The sequence below is a fragment of the Hippocampus guttulatus genome, chromosome 2 (genome assembly GCF_054856545.1).
Source record: "Hippocampus guttulatus isolate MCC_2025c chromosome 2, RoL_Hgut_1.0, whole genome shotgun sequence".
In the NCBI taxonomy this organism is placed as follows: domain Eukaryota; kingdom Metazoa; phylum Chordata; class Actinopteri; order Syngnathiformes; family Syngnathidae; genus Hippocampus; species Hippocampus guttulatus.
The window spans coordinates 6,779,220-6,805,994 of NC_141262.1; the positions used below are offsets into that span (position 1 = coordinate 6,779,220).

General features: G+C 42.1%; 1 protein-coding gene across 2 annotated transcripts in view; it reads right to left on the reverse strand.

Moving 5' to 3' along the window:
* glra4a (glycine receptor, alpha 4a) overlaps positions 1-26,775 on the reverse strand; it is a 58,429-nt gene that overhangs the window by 11,407 nt on the left and 20,247 nt on the right. For both annotated transcript variants that reach the window (XM_086133305.1, XM_086133299.1), the window contains exons 2-6: positions 18,133-18,260; positions 16,881-16,948; positions 13,907-14,130; positions 8,592-8,674; positions 72-209 (exon numbers count right to left, since the gene is read on the reverse strand). In XM_086133305.1, the coding sequence (XP_085989431.1) occupies positions 72-209; positions 8,592-8,674; positions 13,907-14,130; positions 16,881-16,948; positions 18,133-18,260 (641 nt within the window). The remainder of the gene's footprint in view (positions 1-71; positions 210-8,591; positions 8,675-13,906; positions 14,131-16,880; positions 16,949-18,132; positions 18,261-26,775) is intronic.

Consider the following 26,775-nt stretch of genomic DNA (forward strand, 5'->3'; position numbering starts at 1 on the left):
TTTACACCCCACGGGTATTCCATTACTCATTGTGACAGTTGAATCGATCAAAGGCCTGTTTGGTGTGTTACCTGTGTTGTAATACTTAGTGCAGTAGCCCAAATCCATCTCGTCTTTAAGCACAAACTGGGGCAGGGTGAGGTCATCGGCTACTTGGACGGGATTCTCAGAAAGCCACTCGAAGATCAGGTCGTTCATGGTGTAGCCGACTGTGGGCGGAGCGGGAAAGAAGGAATTAAATGAGTGGGGAGACAACGTGATCCTCTTACGTGTTTCCTTCAGGTTGTTTGACACAGTGCAGTTGTATGCCATGGCAAATTCTGACCGTAAAAAAAGAAAAAAATGAATAGTGTTGGATTAATACCTGTCTGACAGTGTCGCTCAAAACCGAAATTTAGTTTTTTGATGTGAGTGCCACTGAAACTAATCATCCATCCATTTTCTGATCCGCTCTATCCTCACAAGTCTCGCGGGGCATGCTGGAGCCTATCCCAGCCGTCTTCGGGCAGTGGGCGGGGGACACCCTGAACCGGTTGCCAGCCAATCGCAGGGCACACAGAGACGAACAACAATTTTGAGTGTTCAATCAGCCTGCCATGCATGGGTTTGGAATGTGGGAGGAAACCGGAGTACCTGGAGAAAACCCACGCAGGCCCGGGTAGAACTTGAAAACTCCACTCAGGAAGGCCGGTATCGAACCCACGACCTCTGCACTGTGAGGTCGACGTGCGAACCACTGGATCACCGGGCCACCCCGAATATAATAATTTCTCTTTAAAATATGTTGAGACACGTTTCGCCTTTTATTGGACCAATGCGCATCCCAAATGAATGAAAAGCAGTTTTAAAAAATGCAGCCCCTGAGCCAGTTTAGTCCCGACCTTTGCACCTTTTTCTTTACCGGTACTTTTTTCTCAATGTCACTCACTCAGCACTGTATATGATGCACAGCCCTTGCTAACTTATTTGTTTAGTCAACTGTAAATGGATTGAAGAGACTATCTGGTGGAGGCCTAAGCATTTTTGGAATAGTATGAAAGAAGGATACTGGTATAATACCGGTTAACATTGTGAAAATGGACTTTCAAAAAAACTAGGTTGTGGTAGACTGGACAGAAAAAAAATGTGTTGCATAGCTTCCTGAACATAAGGCATTCAACATTGTGTAGCAATCACGTTGGGTGCTAATTACCTTATGCCGCATATACGCAATTGCATGTATGCTTATATCTTATCTTTTGTATTTCTTATATTGCATTCTGTACTGTGTACAGTTCATTTTTGTTAAAAAAAATATTTTGTGCATGCAAATACTTGTTTTCTATTTTTTCTACTTTATCCCCTCCAAACTTTGCTGCTGTAAATTGCGAATTTCTCTATTGTGAGACAATACAGGTTTTCTTGTCTTATTTTACACGGGTCAACCGGAAATCTGAAACTGATGTCGCTTCATGTGATCCTAAACAACAAATGTCTTTACTATTTAGTGCTATTTTCATTTTTATGTTTTTAAGTTTGACAGATTTTACCACGTGTGGTCATTTATAACTGACGTTTCAGGAAAAAATAAATAAAATTCCACCTGCTGCTGAATGTAACCCTTAATTCTCAAATACAGTATTACTATATTAGATAGTATATTAGACTATATTAGATATATTAAGACTATATTAGATATATTAGACTATATTAGACTTCTTGCTTGGCTCTCGACGAAGGCGGACGCTTTTGCTTTCTGCTCCTGTCCCCCACCCCACCCCCACCCTTCCCTGCTCGCCACTCAGTCCTTGTGCTGTCTGTCTGACTTTTCCTAGCCTCCTGTTGTATTTTCATCCTAAAAACAAACATGGAATTGGTTGGCTGGTCTCTCGATGCCATCGACAACATTTTCTCGATGAGAAGAGCAGGCAGTGGGGAGCCTACTTGCCCCTCGGGGACTTTTGCTGCTGGGTACACCCTAGATCCTTGGAGGAAGCGGAGAATGGTGTGCCTGTCAACACTGTCCGTTGAGGATTTGGACGACATCTACATTTTCGGCCTTCCGATAACAGGTATGCTGCTGTTTGGTGTGAGCAGTTTCCTGATCTATCGAAAATTCAACCGACGGGAGCGGCTCTATTGGACGAGGCTGCCGGTCTAAGGATGGCATAACGCGGATGTCCAACACTCAGACTGTGCTCAACCACAAACTGTTGCGGTTTTGGAGCGTCACTGCAGGATGGACAACAACTTGGAGAAAACTGGAATCCGTGCTCAAATACTGACTGAAATCATGGATTTGGCTGATCGACGCCACTAAAGAGACATAAGCCACTGACTCAAGGCTGTCTTAAATTCTTGGGCAGCCTGCTACCAAAACAACATCTGCTATCTCGACCTTCCCCTGATGAAAATATGCACGGAAGCTAGTCCCCCACCATCACCACCTCCCTCATACATTCCCTTGATTCACCGTCTTCATTGTTTATGTCTTGTGACCTGTTGTAACTGTCATATGCTTGTGCAGGAGTTTTTTTGCCTCACTCAAATTATCCTCAAAATGAGGGTAGTTCGAGCATGCGTTTTTTTCTCCCTCTCTCCCTCCCCTGTGGTTTCTTTCTGACCTTCGGGTTGAGTGAACGCTGGCGCGTTTTGGCTGCCGCTGCTCAACCCGTATTGTTTTGTCTTTTTTGTTATTGTAAAGTGTCCTTGGGTGTCTTGAAAGGCGCTTATAAATAAAATGTATTATTATTATTATTATTATACATTGTGGGGCGGCCCAGTGGTCCAGTGGTTAGTGCGTCGACCCTACAGTGCAGAGGTACCGGGTTCAATTCCATATCCGGCCTCCCTGTGTGGAGTTTGTATGTTCTTCCCGTGCCTGCTTGGATTTTCTCCGGGTACTCTGGTTTCCTCCCACATTCCAAAAACATGCGTGGCAGGCTGATTGAACTCTCTAAAATTGTCCCTAGGTGTGAATGTGAGCGTGGATGGTTGTTTGTCTCTGTGTGCCCTGCGATTGGCTGGCAACCGATTCAGGGTGTCCCCCGCCTACTGCCCGAAGACAGCTGGGATAGGCTCCAGCACTACCCGTGACCCTTGTGAGAATTAGCAGATTGGAAAATGAATGAATAGATCCATTGTATAATATGATTCATTCATTCATTCATCCATTTTCCGAACCGCTTAATCCTCACTAGGGTGGCGGGGTACAACATGATTTGATTTTTACTCCTATAAAAACCTGGTGCGCTCAAGAAAATTTGAGGGCAGATCTGGAATCAGTGCAAAAAGTTACCTTGCATCTCAGATGGAAAAAAAACATGTTGTTGACCAGTGTCATTTAAACCTCAAGTCTGCTCATAACGTAATATCACATTTAATGCTACGTAGGGAGCAACTTTACAATATGAGGCAAGTCTCCACACACTTAATTAAATCCATCTGAGAGACTGCTATGTCTCTGTCGATGCTGCTGTTTTGGAAGGCAACAGTGTTGAAATGAGTCGAGGAGTTCACTCGAATCCTCTTTGTGAAAGACAGCGTCAATAACCTAATTTAACAACTTGTCCTACCATGTGATGGGAACGGGAGCTGTCTATTTCATGGACCCAATTATTTGTTCACTTATGTGAATGACACACTCCTCACTATCTTTAGTTTTCTCACAATTATCCTATTCTGCTCTAGTCATTGTTGAAATATGTAGCAATGTTTGTCTTTCCACCCAAAACGTCAGCTTAACAGAGCCACGTCTGCTTTGTAGGTGACGACATTTACTGTGACACACGCACTCATAATAGAGTAAATTGAATTGTAGCCTGGTGTTTTTCTCATTAAATGGATGACGTGCGATGCCCTTACCCCACAAGGACACAATTTCAATCTCTCGTAATTTCTTCCTGTTCGCTTCCCTGATTGAGATGTGATATCAAACTATGTATGAGCGACATTTCGACTCATGAGACGCAGGGAGTAATGGAAGTGAAGACGGTAGCGCTGGCCTTCTGATGACCTGACCTCTGCCAAGGCGCCTGCCACAGTAAAGGTCACATGGAACTGTCATGTTCCGTATTCGGCAGCAGGTGGCACGCGTTCACTCCTGCCGCCTGCACACCTGCTGCCTATTTGTCAGTGATTGCACCTGCTTTATCTAGGCGCTCCGACGGTCAACCCATTGCCGGAGTATTGCATGCCGTGCCACTGCTGTTGCCTATGATTGTAATTCTTATTCGATACCATTCGCTGTTGGTTAAATTTTCGTCGTCCCAAGGGAATCATTACATTAGCGTACGTGAACTAGTACTTGTCCTAACATATTTTCCTTGCCATTTTTTGCAAGCGTTTTCTGTTGTCGCGTTTCCTTATTTCCTGGTTCTCGTTTTCACCAGGGCTTTCTGTTGTTTATTTGACGGGGTTTTGTTTGTAATAAATATTTTTTGTTTTGACGAAGTCCTTGTCGGTGTCTGCTTCTTCGGGGATCCACTTATTCTCTGTTACGTACGAAGCAGTTCCCTTTTCCTGCTTCATGCGTAACGTGACAGGAACAGCAACAACTGTGTTGTCCGCAAAGGTTTTGGAACAGTGAGAAGGCACACGACAAGCATATCGTCTTGTGTGGCAGTGAAAACACGCTTGAAGCAATTTAGCGGAATATGTGCTATGTAATTGATGAAAAACACTTTTTTTGCAAGCTTTTGAAATGTCTCGCTAAGTACAAGTCCATTTATAGTGCTCACACATGCAATGTTTTGTATGTGCTCTGTACGTTTTTTCTCTCTGCTGCCTGTTTATACAGTAGATGTATTAAAAATGCATGCCACATGCAACAACAATGCAGAATTCCGAACAGATTTGAATAATACTGATGTCTACCCGGACCCATAAGGCCTCACATTAATTATTCAAGTTGTTCTAGCCTCGCCAGTAGCAACTGGCTGGAAACACAACTCCACTAAAATCCACTTCATCTTGCTCATGAGGGGAATTCTCTGCCATTCACCTGGACCATGGCAATTCTTTCCTCCTGAGATAATGATTTTTTCCCCTCTTTCTTTCTTTCTTTCTGTCTGTCTCTCTGCCCCCCTCTCTCTCTCTCTGTCTTTGCAGCTGAGGGGGATTGGTAAGTAATTGTCGTAGCGATCAAGGTGCAATAAAAGCACTCCCTGAAAGTGACGCGAATACAGAAGATAAAGTAACGAGTGTTTGTCAAAGCAACTCCCGTTGTCATGTTAAAATGACCCTTTGCTATTAAACCTTACCATGTGCCTGCGTTACTACACAGAGCAGATTTGTGAGCACTAATGGCTCCAGGGAAGCAGTATTTATATACAGTACTGTATATCGCGCGTGTGTGTGTGTGTGTGTGTGTGTTAGAGGTAAGATCGGGCCGCCCGAGCCCGACCGAAATTCGGGTCGGGCCTTAAAATGTCAATCATTGGTTCGGGTTCGGGTCGGGTCGGGCTTCTCTCTCGCTGACTTTTTTTTTTTTTCGAGGCCGTCAATAGTTTTGACCACGAGAGACCGTGGTTCGCAAAAAAGAAGTCGCCTCATCACAACACGTACTGTACTAAACTCTTGCAATGACAATTCAAAGAACTCCTTCCTGTCTCTGTCTATGATCCACCCATCATTATTCTTTTTTGCCTCTCTGCTTCTCTCTCATATAGTGCCGCGCTAGATTCTTAAGGACGTACTGCTGCGGTGGTTTACGGCCCAATTTTCAACCCGTCAAAATGACGGACGGCCTTAAATTTTCCCCGTCCACTCTTAAAAAAAATCCGTCAATGATAGAAAATTGTCGCTTAATGTAACCTCTTCAGAAACAGAAATATAAAAGATGTAAATGTTTATACAGTCTTGTTTAACTTAGATTTCGTTCCAAAAGAAAGGCTTTGTTATCAGAAATCACCCCTCCTCCTCACAAATAAAATATGAAATGTCGGGTTGCTTCGGGCTCGGGCCTGCAAATCAAGTTAAGTGATCGGGGTCGGGTCGGGCTTAAATACCCTCGGGCCGGTTCGGGTCGGGCTCGATTTTTTAGGGCCGATCTTAGCTCTAGTGTGTGTGTGTTTCACCCTCCAACATGAAAGAGGCAAAAAGAAAAACAAGAAAAACAGTGGCCTTGGATTTGGCAACCCCCTCACACTCCCAAAGATAAAGTCTGTTATTGTTTTGATTTTTTTTTTCCTCGCCACTCTCTTTCATGTTGCCATGGCGACAGTAGTAGCAGTAAAACCGCCAACATCCTCTCGATGTCCGGCACGAGCCAAGGTGATACGACCCTTTTGGGTTTCGTTACCATCCATTTTGCCCATTGTGGTTTCACTCACATATAACAGCAACAAGTGCTAACTGTAATGTATTTGTATTATTTGAATGCGTTGTGGACCCTCAGAATGTGTCAATCTTCATTTTATGATTTAGAACAATTCCTCCCCATACCTTGCATGTGTACAAGCATACAAATTCCAATGAAACTGCTTTATGTGAACATACATACATACACACAGTATATTTTTTTCATTTCATTCTCATTTTTATAATGTCAATGTCAATTATGCGCAGATTTTCACGAGTTGTGGGCTGGCCCAGTCCCTGTCCGATGCGAATTGCAGGAGTCCAATGTATGTGCGAATACAAACGTAAATATAGAAGTTACTTTTCATAGACTTTTTCCTGTTTTTGTGTGTGTTCAGTGCTCTAATTTTCTTGATCAATGTCGTTCTTTCTTTTAAATTTTTTGTCAATGAGTTCCATTCACATAACGTGACTGCCTTGAAATAAAATGAGTTCAAGAATTTCTGAAGCTAACACAACACAAGCAAAGCTAAAATTGCTTTAAAAGCACATCGATAGCCCTATGATTAGCAGTGAGGGATAAAGTCAAGTCAAGTCAAGTCAACAGTATTTATAGAGCACTTTCAAACAGCCATCGCTGCATACAAAGTGCTGTACATGGAGCAATTTAACATGCACAATAAACAGTAAGACAAATCGGTAATAAAGGCGGTAGAAAGCACCAAACAGTAAAACCAAGAACACATCTAAGTCATGCTGAGTCGAATGCCAAAAAATACAAGTGAGTTTTGAGGAGGGTTTTGAAGATGGGCAGCGAGGAGGCTTGCCGAATGTTTAGTGGGAGGTCATTCCAGAGAGAGGGACCAGCAACAGAAAAGGCTCGATCCCCTCTGAGCCTCAGTTTAGTTCTTGGTACTTCTAATAAAGTCTGGTCCACAGACCTGAGGCGCCGGGCAGGCGTGTAGGGGCGGATGAGCTCAGAGAGGTAAGGTGGCGCGAGATTATTCAGAGATTTGAAAACAAATAAGAGGATCTTGAAAATAACTCTAAAATGAATGGGGAGCCAGTGAAGGGATGCCAGAGTAGGAGTTATGTGCTCCCTCTTACGAGTACCAGTCAAGAGGCGAGCGGCGGCATTCTGGACCAGCTGAAGGCGCTTAATGGAGGACTGGCTGACTCCAAAGTAAAGGGCATTGCAGTAATCGAGCCGGGATGTGACAAAGGCATGAATTACCATCTCAAAGTGTTCATGTGAGAGGAGAGGTTTTATTTTGGCCAGCTGTCTAAGGTGAAAGAAGCTGGATTTAACAACGGCACCAATTTGCCGATCGAGTTTGAAATCACTGTCCAGTTTAAGGCCCAAGTTTGAGACTGTTGACTTAAGATAAGGAGACAGGGGGCCCGAGTCTACAGGATGGAATGTACAAGGGCCACTGGGACCAAACAATATCACCTCTGTCTTCTTTTCATTGAATCTCAAGAAATTTTGTGCCATCCAGGTTTTGATTTCTTCCAGACAGGATAGGAGTGGCCTTCATAAAGCGTCTATCTATTTGATTATTTATGTTGGCTGCTGCACGTCTGCACAAAATATACTGGATTGTTTTAGGATACATTAGAAATAAAGGATATTGTCTCCAGTGCAAAGAGGGCACAGCTGGCTTGGAGCAAAACAATACCCTTTGTTTGTGTGCCATTAGATAAGCACCCACTGGTAGATATAGGAGTGCCAAGCTTGAATTGGTTTTGTGCGTGTGTGTGTGTGTGTGTGTGTGTTTGGGGGGTTGTGGGTTGCGGGGTTAGTGGCAACAAACAGCACCTTTGTCCCCGTGACAAAGGGCCGGGTCACTGCCAGGCACCAAGAGAGAGATCAGCTTTCATAATCGCTGCAAAAAAATTAAAGTGTTATTATTTCTACAAAATCGGGCAAAATCGATCGGTTCCGACGGCACGGGAAGCCCATTTTTTTCTCCCATTGATTTTTCTCCCATTGACTTTATCAGTGAAAGATAAACTATCCTTTTAAAGTGGTTTAATAGACTTAATGCAAAGGAGATGCTTTCTCTTGCATCACAAAACTTAATAAGAAATAGCCAAGACGCAGGGGATGCAATTAGGAAAAGGTCAACGAAGCCTCCATAAATAGATTGATGAATATAACATCAATAACACAATATATTTACTCTTCAGTGGGGATACAGTGTATCTCCAATCTCTCCTAATTGGACACTTCACAGTGTATATGAGGCAAAGAGGGAAAAACAGAGGCAAGACAGCCAAAAGGGTGAGAGGAAGACGAGAAGACGACTCACAGCTCTCAAGCTGCATGGTGCACGTCTGAATGTCCATGGGGAAATTCTTCAAGTCCATGGGGCAGGACAGGATGAGAGTAAGCCTGAGACGGAAAAACAGATTGAAAGTGCAGGAGAAAGAACTGCAACAAGTGACAGCAAAAAGCCTGAAAAATAAATGCAAAGAAATAACACATAAGGCAGGGAATTGATCAATCGGCATTCGCTTGCATTAATGGAATTTTTCATCACTTTTGTAAATAAACAGAGTGACTGAAAATAATGTTGTTTGGGTTGCAACGTTACACGTTTTTTTCTTGATTACTTAAAAAAGCAATCTCATTGATTCCAGCGGTTAAACCAAGCGATTATTGTAAATATAGTATATGTTTGTTTGTTTATTGAACACATAAATAGATAATCGAAATTTGGCAGGAAATAAAGGGAAACTTGAAAAAAAACAAGAAAAAAAAGGTCTGGAGCTTCTTCAGTCATCCATGTCATGGTAATCCTCAAAGATCAATTCTAGGCAACTGGACTTTTTGTTTGCAACAGACACATACTGTACCAATGCATTTCAAACCCGATTACTTTGAGGACAATATCATCCAAATTCTGGAAAGTGAGGACTCTCCGTCAAACAGGGGCGGTTCTGGATCAATTTCACTGAGGGGGCCGGGCTGGGGCCAGGGGTTTTGATGGGGGGGGGGGCACATTCAACCCAGGGCTAAAAAGACAAATTCGAAATCTTATTTGACTTTTTATTTCTTCAGACTTTGAAATTGTAGTCATAACATTACAGTGATGAGAAAAAAACTGTATTAGGAGGGCTAAAATGTCTGCAAGCGTAACAATACGTCTGTTGAGAATATTCAAGCCAGGGGATGATATGGTACCAGCCTGCCGGGGACAAAAATTGCAAATACACTGAAGCTAGATGTTTTACATGCATATAATTATCCAAATTTTAAAAGGCAATGTCTTATATATTGATCCTGTTAAATAAAAATTAAAATAAAAAGGGAGACTAAAAAAGTTGCACACACACACACACACAAACACGCGCGCACACACACACACGCGCGCGCACACAGGCACACACACACGCAAACAGCACTCGTGTCGTGGTAATTTCCTTCTCTGCGGACTGCTTCTCATTTTCCCGCTCATTTTTAAATGGCGCAGCACACTAAAGGGTCCGACTAGAATGTTAAATCACGCACTTTGGTTCCACCTTTCGCGTCGGCGACTGGGCACGACTGCGTAATCTGCGCTCGGAGGGGGGGCCACAGGGGGGGCCAGAATCGGTGCTACAGGGGCACTGGCCCCCCCAGAACCGCCACTGCCGTCAAACTTGAAAAGCCATCTCGAAATAGAGGTGGCGGTTTGAAGCATCACCTATGGTCTGCTTATAAATAGTAAGTAGGTCTTATAGTAAGTGGTCTTTCACCTGTATCACACTTTTCTACCTTTCAGGTGCTCAAAGTGCTTTAACGCTGTTTTCTCATGTGCCTACTGATGACGCTGCATCAGGAGCAACTGGATATTCACGATCTTGCTCAAGGACACTTTGGCATGGTCACAAAGGTTGAAGATCGAGTCCACAAACTTTGGGTTGCGAGGCGACAACTCTACCACTGCTCCTTCATAACAATGTCCTGACATCCCTTTCCCCATAGATTGTCTGATTCCATGAGCAGAGTATCCTTAATGAGCTGTCACCTGGTGGTGAATGTCATGTTGGTATGCAGGACGGTTGTCCACCAGCCGCACGAGGCAACAGCAACACCATTGTTGTGGGCATATCCATCAGAGGTATAAATAGGGAGGCTCCACACCTAAAATTTTGAACTGAATGTGTTTTGTATTAAAGGTGAAACATCTTAAACAAGAAAAGTCCGGTTGTCTTGATTCAACCTTGGTAGATTGTACAGAGACATTTGTGAGACCCCATAAAGGTGGAGTGGCCACAAAATGCATCAGCGGCGGCCTATTTTGAGGTATTGATGGGGAAACAAAGTAGTATTTAATAAAGTTTGATAAACATCTCCCGTTACGATTTTTATGTCGAGTCTTGTAAAAATGTATGTGCCAAAATAATACCCCCGGATATTTTTAATACACGGTGCAATGTTAGAAACAAATGTGACGTCAAGTCGTTGACTGGGCCCGCCAGCTGCTATTGAGTCAGAATGCAGATCGCTGGCCTCAAGATGTAAAATGTATCTTTTCTTTTTTTCTTTTCTCTTGGTAGCAAGTACCATACAGCTTACATGCATCCAAATACAGTTAAAATAACAAATGAAACATTGTTGTGTACTTTTCATTCCCACAGACCTCAATAACATATCCCATATTGTCTATCTATCAATCTATCACGTATTTATTTTAACAGAAAGAATGTACCCTGCATCACAGGCAGGCATCCGCCTTCGCATGCAGTGGCAATTTTTTTAAAATTATCGCCTCATCTGACTAACCCATCCATGTTTTTCCTTCTGACCACCACAGGTACACTATTAAGGCAACAGAGTGGGCACCACGCTTCCAGTATCAAGTTGGTGGAGGACATTTTCTCACAGGTCTTTATAAATTGCTTGGTTGAGTTGTTTGAGTAATTTGGCAAAGTATAACAGCTGCCGAGCGACGACAATGTGCTATCCATTTCAGCATCAAAAAGAGCACGTCGGTGCCATTCGTCGGAGCAAAAGTACAAGTTCATCTGGTGTCCAAGGTTATTATGGTGAACAAAAGTTAATGAAATCAGTAAAACTAAAATTAAATAGAAATAAATAGAAAAATAATTAGAAATGAAATAAAAATGAGAGTGCTTAAAGAAAAGAAAATTCAGTGAAACGACATTGCAATTGCTCTTTTTTTTTTAATATTATTCAAATATGCATAACTTTTCATATTTGTCAAATAATTTCATACATGAGCTTTCAAGGTTTATTTCAAATGTATTTAGTTCATGAATACCGTTTGGCCAGACAGAAGAAGGAAAGTTGACCCGTCATTCTAGAATTGTAGTTAACTAGACAATGCTTACTGTGACCTTTTTTTTAGGATGAACAATTCCAACTGATTATCACTCGTGAAAATGATCTCTGCTCCAACAATGGGCTTGTTTGTTTGTGTTTAATCCACCCCGAACACTGCAAAACCCCACATATGGACCACTTATTGCGCTGTGCACCTCTGCTTATTTGTTGTGGAATCAATATGGCGGGAATGCTGGGAGGACAGGGACCAATTTGGAAGCGTGCCGAGAGCAATGTAATTATCTGCCGAGGCGCGCAGGCCAGAGCCGACGCAATTGCCGCAACTGGTAAAATGCTCAGGGGTGGCCATTTGACAGAATGTCTCTGACTCACCTACAAATGATCTCATCTCCTCACATTGTTGCTTGACATCTATTTAGAGGAGGCACATTCTTTGGTGCCATATCAGAAATCCATCCACTTCCGTTGCCGCTCATATTCATTAGGGTCTGAGTGAGCTGGTGTCTGTTCCAGCTGACTTTGTGGCCGCCAAACCATTACAGGGCACATGGACAACGACAGGATATGCTCGCATTCATACCCAAGGACAATTTAAGAGTCTTCAATGAATCTAATATGCATCTTTTTGGAATATGGGAGGCAACCGGAATAGCTGGAGAGAACCCACAGCTGTGGTTTGAGCGGTGAGGCAGATGTATTAACTAAATGGGAAATGGGCGGTACTTGTATAGTGCTTTTCTACCTTGGGTACTCAAAGCACTCCACACTGTTACCTAATTCACCTAATGGTGGCGCAGCACCAGGAGCAAATGGGGGTTCAGTATCTTGCTCAAGGACACTTTGACACAAACGACCACTCTACCACTGAGCCATGCTGCCCACGTAGCCAGTATTCCACTGTGGTGGCCCACATTACAATTTATGGTTTAGTAGCAGACAATACGTCCAGTTCTTATACAAAGTTACACTTGTGCCTATTGTTGAATGAAATACTGTAAATATATAACATATTTTAAAACCAAATGATTCTAAATGATCATATACAAATGTATTGTACTTAAAAGTTAAATACATACTTAGCATGTGTATTGAAGTGAATTTAAAGAAAAAAGCTCCAAGTCACATTATGCAACTTTTGAACATTTAATTCAGTGATTCTTCTGTATATCCCTCAGGGGTATGGTTACCCCAAACACTGTTGCACAGACCAAAAATATTTGCCTATAATATCATGAGGACCTCACGTATATCTACAGTATACGTCTTCATTGAAAAATGAACCCAAAAATCCTAATGTTGTTGATTTTCCTTCCTGGTGTCATATGTGTCATTATGACAGAAAATGTGTTCATGCCCATTTATGTTTGTCATCATAGCGGGTCTGCAACCATACCTTGTCTGGTCCCTCACCATGGACTTGTTTACCATAACGCACCCAGGCAACAAAGCTCCTGGGATCATTCGGACACACAAGCCCCTCCACCACGATCAAGTGACCTCTCATCGAGTGGGCTTCCTAACGTGTCTCACACATTGGTATGTGATTCGCTTTTGGACTACTTTTAACCTGTTGGATTTTCTTCAACGTGGAAAGAAAATCAACTGATTATACTGTACTTACTTTGGTACTGTTCCTAATGATTACACTGGACATAAAATGCAGACTTTCTGTTTTACTCCATTTATATTTCACCGACTTAGTCATTACTTTAAGACCTATTTCAAGACCAACATTTTATAATCCATAATACAGAGAGAGAGAGAGAGAGAGAGAGAGACTAGAGGGCACTCTTTATGATATTATCTGCTACCACAGTGTTAAGCACCGGTAATATATGCATTGTGAATGTTGCTGTATTAGAATTTTACAGAGATTTTTTTTTCCCACGGTTGCCAAGATGAAGTCTCTCCACACTGTGCTTTAGCAATGTGCAGTTTTTTGTCGATGAACCCGTTCATCGTGTATGTGCTACGAGGGCTTGAGGACGGAAGTGTGTCGTGTCACGCAAGATGGACATTCTCTGCACCGTGACGTTTCCCTCCAATTGAAAAAATATACCTGTATATATATTTCAATTTGAGAGCATCGTTGCAGTAACCGTGTCCATTAGTTTTGGGGCTAGACCAACCAACAGGTAAAGCAAAGTATGTGCAGTGTGAAAATGCCTTTAATCATGAAATATTCTCTAAAAAATAGACAATACAATACATATTTGAATGAAAAATATTTCTATAGAGATAAATCAGTCAAATGAAACACAGTACGTAGGGTCAGTCCTGCGGTAAAGCTTGTTTCCATCTGCAAGTGCAGAAAAGAACAAAATTACAAAGTACCTGATGCTGTACAGAACGCTGCCATCCTGGAAAATCCTGAGTAGCTTGTTGTCAGTGGTGACCTCATGGAAGTTGGCACCCTTCTCGTTGGCAAAAAACAAATCGGGCTTCCAGATGGAGTCCAGCATAGACGGATCCAAATCCAGCGAGTCGTCCGGGTATTCGCTGTACGCCAGACGGGGGTCGTTCCATTTTTGGCGTAGGAACACATTCAGCCTGTAGTCCTGTATGGTAGGTGCGGAAGCAGTTAGTCACAATTAGTTGCCTGGTGCCTGGGCCATTTGAGAAAGAAAAATAAAGTTACTGTTCCCTCATGGACATTAAAGAGTTACAGACCATTTGAGTTTCATTGCTAACCAAAGAAGCAGCAATTACCAAGGAGTATAAGCAGTCGCTAATAATAATAATAATAATGTGTGTACAAATCAACTGAAAAGTCTTTTCAAGAGGAGAGGTAAAAATGACCAACTGAAATAATGTGCTTCGGCAAGTCGCGCACCTTCTTGAAACTGTTTTCGGAATTAAGCAATCACATTCAACCTCAAGTTAAATCACACACACACACACACACACACCTGCAAACAAGTGTCTCGGATCAACCCAAAATACATTCCAGCTGGAGACAACAGCCCTGAATCATGAACATGCTTCACTGTAGCTTTATTGTGCTGGTTGGTGATGAGCGGTGTTGTTCCTGCCCAATGTACCTCATGAAATGAAGGCCAAAACGTTCCAACTTAGTTCCAAACTGGGCCACCACTACCCGTTATTTTAATAATAAAATCATCTGGCGATTCTTTTGTAGATTCATGGATGAATCACATTCACATTTTGTCTCTCTCTCTCCTGTTATATGTATACAGTGTGTATACATATATACAGGAGATATATACATAGCCTGTCTTGGTGATTACTTGGCTTAGGGGGTTCAGTCCTATGCCTGAAGGACAGCACAGAGGCACTCATCCTGGCTGCTCAGGAGCAGGCCCTGAGCACCAGAGCCATTGAGGCCCAGATATACCACACCAGACAGGACCCAAGGTGTAGGTTGTGCAAAGAGGCGCCCGAGACGATCCAACACATAACTGCAGGGTGTAAGATGCTGGCAGGGAAAGCGTCCATGGAACGCCATAACCAGGTGGCTGGCATAGTCTACCGAAACATCTGTGCGCAGTACGGACTGGAAACCCCAAGGTCAAAATGGGAAACACCTCCGAAGGTGGTGGACAATGACCGAGCGAAGATCCTGTGGGACTTCCAGATCCAGACTGACAAGATGGTAATGACGAACCAACCAGATATCGTGATCATAGATAAAGGGCAGAGGAAAGCCGTTGTAGTGGATGTAGCGGTCCCAAGTGATGGAAACATCAGAAAGAAGGAACACGAGAAACTCGAGAAATACCAAGGGCTCAGAGAGGAGCTGGAGAGAGCCTGGAAGGTAAAGGTGACAGTCGTGCCTGTGGTTCGTCGGAGCACTCGGGGCAGTGACCCCCAAACTAGATGAGTGGTTGCAACAGATCCCGGGAACAACATCGGACATCTCAGTCCAGAAATGTGCAGTGCTGGGAACAGCAAGGATACTGCGCAGAACCCTCAAGCTTCCTGGCCTCTGGTAGAGGACCCGAGCTGAATGAGGGATGGACACCACCCGAGGGGTGAGACGAGGATTTTTATATACAGTATATATATGTACTGTGTATATATTATTCCCAAGGCAAACAGTGTTAGGCAAAATAGTTGCATGATTTAAAATTGACAGAGCAGCAGATGCGCGGACACATTTATGATGATGCAGTGGCTAGTTTGGTCTGTAGCATGTGAGAAAAAAAAGGTGAAAATGTTTATTATTGCTTATCAAAGTAAAAAGCAGATGGTTGCAAACGTTTCCATCTGACAAAAGACAAAGATAATCAGTCTGCTACCCTGGATGGCTACACAAATCTGTGAACATTTACCGTTCAGTGGCTAAAAACTTCAAATTAAACACTGTACCTGGATTTTTAAAATTGAAAAAAACTGTTTGTATTTTCTCTTTTATGATGCCTGACCTATTTCGTTCTTATTTCTGTCATTGCGGTCTTGAAGTTTTATGTGTCTCACTGTGCTATTTTAAAAACCTGCCTTGGGACTACGGCTGAAAACTAGTATTGACGCTAAGTCCGGCGCATTTACACTCTTCTTGTGTTGATGAATGTGCACTGTGAAATGAATAAATAAATAATAATAATGACAATAATAATAATAATACCAAATACCTGGGAAAACTTAACTGTCACACTCTCATATCACTTCACCCCAATTTTACTTGAAGTATATTGTAATTGGGAGCGAGGTTAGGCGGGATTCAAAATGGATGGATGGATTATTCATAAATGCCGACAAATGAAAGCCTCCCCTCCCATATGCAGCATGGCAATACGGTAGTCAAGATTTATCACTGAGGTGAAGTATCCATTGCTCAAAATTAGAAAAGTGTTTGTTTTGTGCTTTTTTTTTTTCAGAAAACTGCTTTGCCGCTCTGTGCAATGATATCACTGGCATTGTTGTTCAGTCTTGACAGGAAGTTCAGGGATCCAGGACTCCTTTCAGACTCATTTAACAGTATCCCACTCTCGATTGCTGACTTAGCGGTGAGATCTCTGCGGATGTCAGCCCCGAGGGAAGCCGTTTTACCGTGTAGCCCTTTGCCCTGCCCTCCTATTCATTTTCCCAGTGCTTGATTTTAATTGCAGAGTGGACACTTCAATATGCGCACTCTAGCGATGCGTTGGTTTTGGAACGGTGCACCGCTATGCTCCAGGAAGCGCAGAAATGAGGCAACCGGATTTAATTGTTAGAAAGAAAGCAAGTGTTTTTGGCATTTTGAAGATGCGGCCAATAAACAATCGTGGTCCACGATCCCAAATGAATTCCGGCGAGTTTTAATGAGACGGCGGGCAGGTTCCGCAATGAAAATGCAAGATCCTCTTACCATGGTGGTTTCGGTGATGGAACCAAAGCTGTTGATGAAAATATTGCAGGTGACATTCACGGGCGGGCCTGAAGGAGGAAGCACACAGAATCAGAAGAATCGAAACTCACACACAACTCCCCTTCTATGGCAAGTGAAAATGGGGATCCAATAAACAATAAACCAAACAAGCTTGATAGTTCGGATCTGCTTTTAACCTGTAATACCCAATCTTTTAACATAAACTCTCCATTCTTTTCTTACACATGCGCAAAACAAAGCTAAAGTGATTCTGCTCATGTCCTCTCTTAGCAGGATGTAAACAATGACATTCTTGTTTTTTCAGATAGTTGAGAAAGGGGTCGGTCGGTAAAGTAGCTAAATGAAGACTAAAATTGCTAAATTGGCAACCCAGTTTCTGTTTTGTTCAGAAACATGTTAGTAGAAGCAGTGCAGGTCAGTGGGGAGATCATTTGAATTACAGTAGTCGATGAAAAGGTCAATTAAAAAAATAAAAAACAACGCGAAACATCAAATGGTAAACTTTACCCAACCATACTTTCAAACTTCGTTACTGTTGTCAGTGTGCACATCAGAGAAGCTGGAGTTCACATTTGAACCATTCTGAAATCAAACAGAACCTCATTGGGCAAACTGAGATCAGTATACAAGGTGTCCCACACATCTCCATACATGGCAGAAATAATACATTCCATCCATATCTGGTTCTAACGTTTATTTCTTTATATTTCAGATGACCCAGAGAATGCATTTGAACACAAAGCAATGAATTTAAATCATCCTGATGCCCGACTCAGCAAGCAGCCGTATGCTTTATGTTAAAAAAAATGTTTCTTTTTCCTGTGTATGGAGACTTAAGGGACACCCTGTACAAATTTGGAATGCAAGACCTTTGCAAATCTTGGAAGACTTTGCTTCTTCTGCGCCTTTTTGCTATATTTGTAAAAATACGATGGACTGTCATCATGGACAGCATATCACAGTCACTCAAGTATGACCCTCATGGGGATAAGCTGTATAGAAAATGGATGGGTGGAGATCACAGATCGTAGTAGCTTTGTGCTGCCTTGTTAATATTGCGATCAGTGTCTAGGCCTTCAAAGAGAGCCTGCTTGAGTGGAGTTCACTTTCTGGCCCTTACGTCACACGTTTGCTCCGCTTTGTTTTCCCATGTCTGGGCAATGGACCGGCACTTTTTTTTTTTTTTTCATGGTGGCTTCCTGGCATGTGTGCCCTTGGCTCTTTCGTTTACCTTTGAAGTTGGGTCTGATGCGGGCATCGTATCCCGATGTTCGTCCCATGAGCTTGTCCAGGAAGTCGGAGGGCGACAGTTGCGGTGCCCTGCCGGGGGGCTTTATCTCCTCCTTACAGGAGCTCAGTCTGACAGGGTGATGGAACACAGACAAAAAGGAGGAGAAGGCGTGTTAATAGAGATGATGTAAATTGGCCCGACAACTGTCTCTGTTCTGGGTCATCTTGAAAGTGTTTTATAGGCTCGCGTTGTTCGGGGCCAAACCCATCCAAGCACGTCTTTATGGACCTTGATTTGTGCTCAAGGGCACAGAACATGTTTTCCCCGAACTGTTTGCATTAATTTGGAAACACAATATAGTCAAATATCTTGCTAGCAGGTGGAATTAAAATTCATCGGAGGCCAACCTCTAATTGGTGAATCAGTTGACGAATGGCAGTGTCCTAACCTTCAAAGTTGAGCTAAAAAATTCAATATCATCTGAAAGGGCAGCAAATAGAATGAGTGCTAAAATATGTGAAAAGGCAACAAATCTCATGTGTATGTAAAATAATATTTCATAGGAAAAACACAACCTTTTTATGTACCGTATTTTCCGCACTAGATTATGAGGCGCACCTTCAATGAATGGCTATTTTGTAAATTTTTTTCATACATTGGACGCTTCGCATTATAAGGCACAATCTACAATGCCTCCACTAGATGTTGGTACGCACCTTCCATTCAACTCAAGAGTCGTCTGTTCAACTTGAGATGCGTTCATGACCGCCTCTGAAAAACGTAAATCAACTATTACTGTACTTAAATGAAACTACAAAAATTGAAAATAACGCATCAAAACAGAAAATCAAGCAAGGAAATCACAAAATAAATTCTATATCCCCCCCCCCCCCCTACAGAATATATTTTGTGATTTCCTCGCTTGATTTTCTTCATGATTTCATTGAAGTAAGAATTAATTTACGTTTTTCGGAGGCGGCCATGAACACGTCTCGAGTGGAATTGAAGAGAAGGCACGGAGACGGACAAAGACGTACAGTACCTGTATTTGTTGAGACTGTGAAAACATGCATAAAGTCGGCGTTTAAAAAAATGAAATAAAACCACAACCACAGCTCTCCTTTTTTCAACAAATACAGGTGCATCTTTGTCCGTCTCCGTGCCTTCTTTTCTTCCGGTCAACTCGAGAGGCGTTCATGACCGCCTCCAAAAAACGCATTGGCATTTCCTTGATCTTAGCTCCGACAGTACGATCAGATGTCAGTCGTAGTTATTTATTCCTTTGTTGTGTATTCACAAATGATGAAATCACAATTTAAAATTCTGTAGGGGGGGGGGGGGCTATAGAATTTATTTTATGATATCCTCGCTTGCTTTTCAGTTTTGATGTATTATTTTCAATTTTTTTGTTTCATTGAAGTAATCGTTAGTTTACGCTTTTCAGAGGCGGTCTTGAACATCGAACGGAAGAAGGCACGGAGACAGACAAAGACGTACCTGTATTTGTTGAGACTGTTTTAAAAAAACAACACCACAGCTCTCCTTTTTTCGGAGCTGCAACACAAACTTATTTAATAAAGCAGCAACACAGTTCACTGAACCAACAGCAAGTTATAACATTGGAAGCATGTCTCCAGGAAGGAGCCATCTTGGGGGTCGACGTATTACCGTAATGATCATACACAAGATGCACCGGGTTTTAAGGCGCTCGATGAGCTTTTAAGAAAATGGAAGACTTTTTGGTGCGCCCTATAGTGCGGAAAATACGGTATTTACATTTTCTTTTATCTCTTCTATTTTGTATTATTATGTGTTTACATATTCATATTACAATACATTAATATTTTTATACGGATTAATTTTATTTCAATTCATTTAAGTGGAGGATATTAGTTAGCATCATGGTTAACTAATTAATTAAGCATGAGTTAAGGTACTACTGTACATTAAAACATTGCCTGTACACATACATAAATGTTTTATGAGCCTTGAACGAATGAATTCACTTGACATTTTTTCTTCCAGTGGGAAAACTGTTTTGCAATTAGCACAACGTGAAAATCCACCAGTGTCACAGAACAAACGGTGTTGCTTTGTGAATTGAATAGTCGTAGTTGTAATTCAGCAGAAAAGAAAGAAACTACAGCTCAGGGGAATACAACACCAAATTTGTCATATTTTGCCGCTCTCCTGTTGTTGTTTTTGTGACAGATCGACCGACGCTCAATCACAGCTCTTTGAATCTCACAGTGTAAGAAAGAGGGAGGTGGGTAAGGCAAGGGCCAGCACGGGAGTAATCAACAGCAAAGAGAAAGGGGAGGAGAAAGTAGTAAAGAAGAAGCAACGTACCAACGAAGAAGCCTTCGGCACTGAATTTGATTTCTTAGCTGGTGGATGCATGCACCCGGTTTAAGATGTAAAGGATAGTGGCTTTAGTTCCCTCCTGGGTACAGTTTTGCTCCATTCGTGTTTTGTCCACTTCAGCGGGGTTCACACACAGTGACATACTGGCCACATTTCAGCATTTTTTCTCCCCTGCAGTCAAAGTCACAAAAAGGCTCAATGACCAGATCTCTCAAGTGCAAATTCTTATGTCTGTGGTCAACAATTTGGACCGTGTGATTGTGACCTGAAACTAAACCAGAGCCAAAATCAAAGTGAACGGAAGTTTCCATGCTTGCCAAACACATATCGAGGACAAATTGCTTATGTTGAGTGGTTGTATCATGTGTCTCACAAGTCATTCGCCACACTAAAAATGACAAGAAGAGTTTTCAACTGCAATAGTTAGCAGGTAAGCTAACAGTTAGCATAGCTTCTTCTATTTCTTCATGGACTATCGTCAACTGCCCCTAAATCGCATGTCTTACATCAGAGGTGGGCAAACTACCGTCTTTTTAATCCGGCCCACTGAAGGTTGGTACACAATTAAGGTTCGATGTGAATGATTGCATTCATTTCATTTGGACTTGTAACGACAGGCATTTCAACACCAGGTAGCGCAGTTACTTGAAGTTGCAAAGGGGAGGAAGGGGGAGATGAAGAGAGAGTGAGAGGGATAGAGGGAGAAATCTTATCTACCATCTGAAGATCTCTGTCAAACGGAAATTCACGAACCCAGTAAAAAAAAAAAAAAAAAAACTTGTGCATTAAACTTTCTACTACTATATTACATGAACGATCATTTCATAACAACGGACGTTTCGGAAGCCATACGGAAGCCTGCAGTAGCGCCAACTCCAGCAACTCCCGCTCGATACGACGGAAGAAGTGTGTCCGCGCTGCCGCTATTTTCTATCATTGGATCCAAAACGGCAACATGCAAGTGACTCCTGATTGCAGTGAATTTTACTGGAATTGCTAACGTTTTTTATTTCATTTACATTTATGTCTTGTAGGTCATGGCATCCAAATGAAGAGGAACAGTAATGATCGCGGAAGGGAAAGTGATATGTATCTGGTTCAACAAAGCGAGTTACAAAATACGAAACCTTCAGTTCCATAGCGCTAACTATGAGCATCGAAGACTTTGAAGCGTCCCGTGGCTGGCTTCAAAAGTTCATTGCACGACATCAGCTGAGCAACGCTGTCTTGTGTGGTGATTGACGGGAGGTCAAGTTAGAGACAGTGAGTGAGTGGAAAGAAAAGCCACCGGGGTCTTTTACTCGTCTCATTTTGTAGCAAATAATCCTAACTTTGTTATGTTTTGTATATATTTTATTTTTTATATACCTGTACTGTATGCTGCAGTTTTTGTGTTATAAACAGTTTTTGGGCAATATATTGTTGCACTTTGTTGCTTATGTTGTCACACATCTATGTTGGGAACATACTTGGACGTTCATACAGGACATATACCATAGTTGATTCACTGTTTACACTTATTTAAGAAGCATGTTAATACTGTAATGCTCTTAATTCTGTTGATGTTTGCTATGGACTGTCAACATGTGCAGTTTTTTTATATGTACCGTATCTTGTGCTGACCCGGCCCACCTGTCAAATTTAGAAATCAATGTGGCCTCGAGCCAAAAGGTTTGCCCGCCCCTGTCTTACACCCATGCTTGATTGTAGATTTTTAAGTGATCATTTTAAAATGTTTTTATACAGTACGCAGGCACATCTGAATTTAGCACTGAGCGACTTCAGTGTTGTAAAATGTGCAGCAACATTCCAGGCAGCACAGGACTAGAATAGATGCAGCGTAATTAGAGAGCGAACGCATGAGGCAGAGAAGTGGTATACATGTACTCTATTTGTGTGCTGCTGCTCTGTGTGTGTTAAAGTAGCAGTTATTTGAAGTTTTATAATTACATTACATTTTTGCTTGCGTTAGCCCGTCTTTGGTGTTTGGCATTGCATGTTCGAGCTTAAGCTTGCAGACATTTATCAGACAAAATGATATGGTTTGGTTGAACATTTTGGTGTTTTAGTTTACAAATATTATTTACCTTTACTTTTTTTTGTCAGTTTCCCAGTAAATTTCATCATAGCAAGGCAAACAGTGTTAGGCAAACACGCTTTGCCTCTTATCTTTCGAACCCAGACACTGACACGCAGATTCAACTTATTAATCATACGTATTTTATAGAGTCTCTCCGCATTGCAAATTTTCACCGATAGTGTGTGTGTCTGAAATGTATACCCAGCAGTAAACAGAGGTTTACTACTCTTTCCTGTTTTTTTGGCACCATGCTGCCTCTCGTAGGCCAATGCTGAGACCAAAACAGATATAGTTAAATGTGCGGTGTGCTTTGATGGTAACCTCAACTATATTACACACTTTAAAATCAGTAAGCACTTATGGCAAATCTTTCCTCATAAAAATCTGTTATTAAAAATTGGTTTGTGTCTTCCCCCTGCATTTCGACTCTCATACTGACAGCAGCTCCAGGCCACTCTGAAGAGTTTGTTTTGGGCGGGATTTGGCGAACCATCATCTTATAACACACTATAAGCCTCTGGGAGGAGGTGGGGGCTCGTCACCATTGCGAAAAAATAATGCTTCCACCCTCCGGACCAATTAGGCCGAGACTTTCTTGCATGGTTACTCGGGCTGAATGTTTGTGTGCTAGCTTTATGAGCAGCTCCTAACATATGCGAGGATTCATTGAAATTCATCTCCAAAAGGGGATTTGGGCTTTAATGAATGTTGTCATCCATGTGGATTTAGGCTGTTTTCACACAAAAACATTGTACTCAGTTTTAATAGAACACGATTGTCAATCATCCCACCAGCCCCCACCCCCGGTGACTGACGTTCCTCATTTGAGGTGATGCGATCTGTCTGGCAAATGTTTTAAAGGTGACGAAACTACACATAGGAATCTTGAAAGATCACTCAAATCCTGAATTTGATTGGCATGTAGTTATGCGTACACTCTATGGCAGTACATCAACATCTGAATGAGGATAATTTGCTCGTAATTTGCTGTCCAATTCCATGATCGATACGTCATCAAGCCTGTTTGGACTGTCTAATCTTCTTCAACTCGAGAACAATTTTGAGGCATCTTTTGAATCTTAGGGGTCGCATAGAAAATAAATGATCTGGAAGCTGAGTGTTCCTGCAGTCGTACAAATGGGAATTCGAGGAAAAATATCTTGTATTAAGCAACCAAACAAACCAAAAAGCCTTGAATGCGGAATAACATTGTAGAGTTGAATCACTGTCATGCCTGACAGGGCTCAGCATTCTTCCCAATACGCTTGCATATGTAGCCAACTTTTGTGTGGCTGGTAAAAAAAACCCACAAAACAAAAAAATATGGTCACACTAGTGTGAATGTGTGTCTTAACGCTGTTACTGGTATTTGGGTGCGAAAGACACAGCGAAAGCGCTTGGAATGCCGATCTGTGTCCATCTGTCAGATTATGAACACAAAGCAGATATGGCCATCTGTGACATGCGTCAGGTTAAATCTTCCCTGAAGAAAAAAAAAAAATGACCAAGACTGGCCATCTAACTAAATGAGCCCTTTTTGCTATTCATACTGTTAGGTACTACTGTTGTAAAACACAATATGCATTGTGTTTTACAACATATCGATACTACTACTCTTTACGATGCTGGTTATCAATCAGGTGCCTTAACGGTATTCACACCAGTATGTTTTTGTTTAGAAAAACACCAAAACAGAATATTACAAGTGACACAGCTTTTTGATTGAGGACAGATGGACCGGTGAAATTTGCTGACGAAAGTGTTGACGGAGTGCGGTCGAAAGGACATGATGGACTGGCCAACTGATGTTTACAGTTTGGCTCGACTTGACAGTGCACTGACAATGACGGACGGGTGCCCATGCCGCTGATGAATGATGGACCGGCAAAATGTTGTAAATTGCCTACCTCTGTAGATCAATGTATTCAAGTTAGGCTCGCTTAGCTTGTGGCAACGTACGATGGGCGCCAGTGGGTTCACTACCTTTTACCTTGAGCTTCAGAAGTTTTGCTGAAACTATAGCGAAAAATCCATTTCTGGAAAATTTTAAAAATGACAACAACAAATGCAACCACACACAGGGAAGAGTAAAAGTAAAATAGCAGACTTTGAAACGAAAGAATATCCAATACTTGTTTTGTTGCGTGGTAGAATGAAAAAAACCCCCCAACCTTTTTAAATAATTTACATAAAGTTCATGCTCAGAAGAAAAAAAAACCATGTTGCTAGCATTGGCTGGACATCAAAACAACTAGCACCAATGGCTTTGCAAAAGTAACAACCCTATTTTTATTAAGGACTCAAAAGTGCAGATGTAAGGAGTGCAAGTAAACAAATACTCTCGTAAAGGAGCTACAGATAGCTGAAAAATGTGTGTAAGTCGTCCACATGGCTGTCTTTCTTACATTCTGGTAAAACTTTCCAACAGACTCTCTCACACTCTCTCATAGAAACAGTCAGCCGTCGACACAAAGGTACACAGAAAGGGATTGAAAGTCTGTGGCGTGTGGTTGCAGGAAAACATTGATTACGGCCGATCTCTCGCCTTGTGCCAAGACGTTATTAAGTATATCCACTTTGGTCTCGAGTGCCATTTTTCTGTTGACGGGCGGTCACAAAGCTGCACAAACAAATGACTGTGGCCATAAAGTACTGAGTTTTCAGTTAAACAGATTGATGGGTCAACAAGGGTCCCAGATGGAAGATGGAGTTCATCCCAGGCAAAGCCAGTTGCATCTTGAATCTCAATTTATAAGACAAGCTTGACTTTGTGAAACTATAAGTTTAAATGTATCATTTGGTGCATAACGTTACGGCTATTAGCTGTGTCTCCATTCTCGGCAGCGCGTTGCACCACTCGAATGACAACAAACCAAAATTAACATATCAATGCGATTCATATAGCGGCGTCGTGTTAATAATATAAATCGAAAGTGTTAATGGTGCAACTAAAACTTTTGATCATAATGGCTGTTTTAAATGCAATGCTTTTTGGTCACATGACACACGTCCCCCAATGCTGCATTCTCCAGTTGCATGGTAAAACATGTTAAAATAGACTGTAAAAGGAAGCTGAAGCTCCTTTGCATGAACGAAAACCTGCAATGGAAAAAAGCAGCACGTGTCTAGCTTTTATCTTGTTCACTTTTCACAAAATATCCTGATGACCGGTTTAGTTATATTTGCCAGCACTACGGATTCTGAAGGCCCTGTGCAGAGTCGATGGCAGCACATTGAGGCTGGAATCTGATTGGACGAAAAAAAGAAACAAAAAACGATCTAATATCCACATAGACAGTGCGGCAGGAAAACTCCAGGAAATGAAAAAAATAGGCTGTTCTGAATAAATGAGTAAAATTCCATGTAAAATAAATAAATAAATAAATGCGTTGTAAATGCAGATAAGTGGTTGTACAGATATTGTGTGTAGAAAATCAGTAGCCATGGCGACATGAAGCCTCCGTCAAGGAGCCTCAGATTAGGCAGTCAGTGATCAAGTTGCCATCTAATTGGATGGGATGCCAGGCTGCCCATAAAGGGAACATATTCTCTTAATTGCCTCTTCATTAACAAGGCCCATGATCGGGAAAGCATATCGAACAACGCGGCGGCTCGCGACTAGAAAGTGTTCTGAGCCATTAGACAGCGTGCGTACGCGTGCTAACTTTTAGTGCTATTAGCGTAATGGAGACAGAAAATTGGACTTTCTCCATGTTGGAACACACTGCTCCAGTTTGCTGCTTGCCAAATTAGCCTTGACTTGCACATCACAGGGAGGGTCAACTTTCCACCACAGAACAAGAATTGACTTGCAGGCTTTATTTACACATCCGAGTGCAGCGTATTTTATGGCTACGCTGTAATGTTTCGTTATTTTGGCTTCAATGATTTGTGCAGCTCCTCTCGTCACACTACTGCCCTATGTAATGACCTATTAGCTTCTGCTGCCTCCGCCGTGATCAATAGGCTCAATGGGGAAAAGGATTTGAAATACGATGCAATTTAGCCTGGCTCATTTGTCTTCCCAATCACCACTGACACCAATTCTGCTGCTTTCGACAAGACAAAGCCATGACAACTAGGGAGACCTTGATCACAAGTCACGATGATTGCTCATATGTTTGGGTGTAAATTCCTAGCAAACAACCCCACATTAGTTCGTCATCTGGGATATTCTCCACCTCTCTGCGATCCTGAAT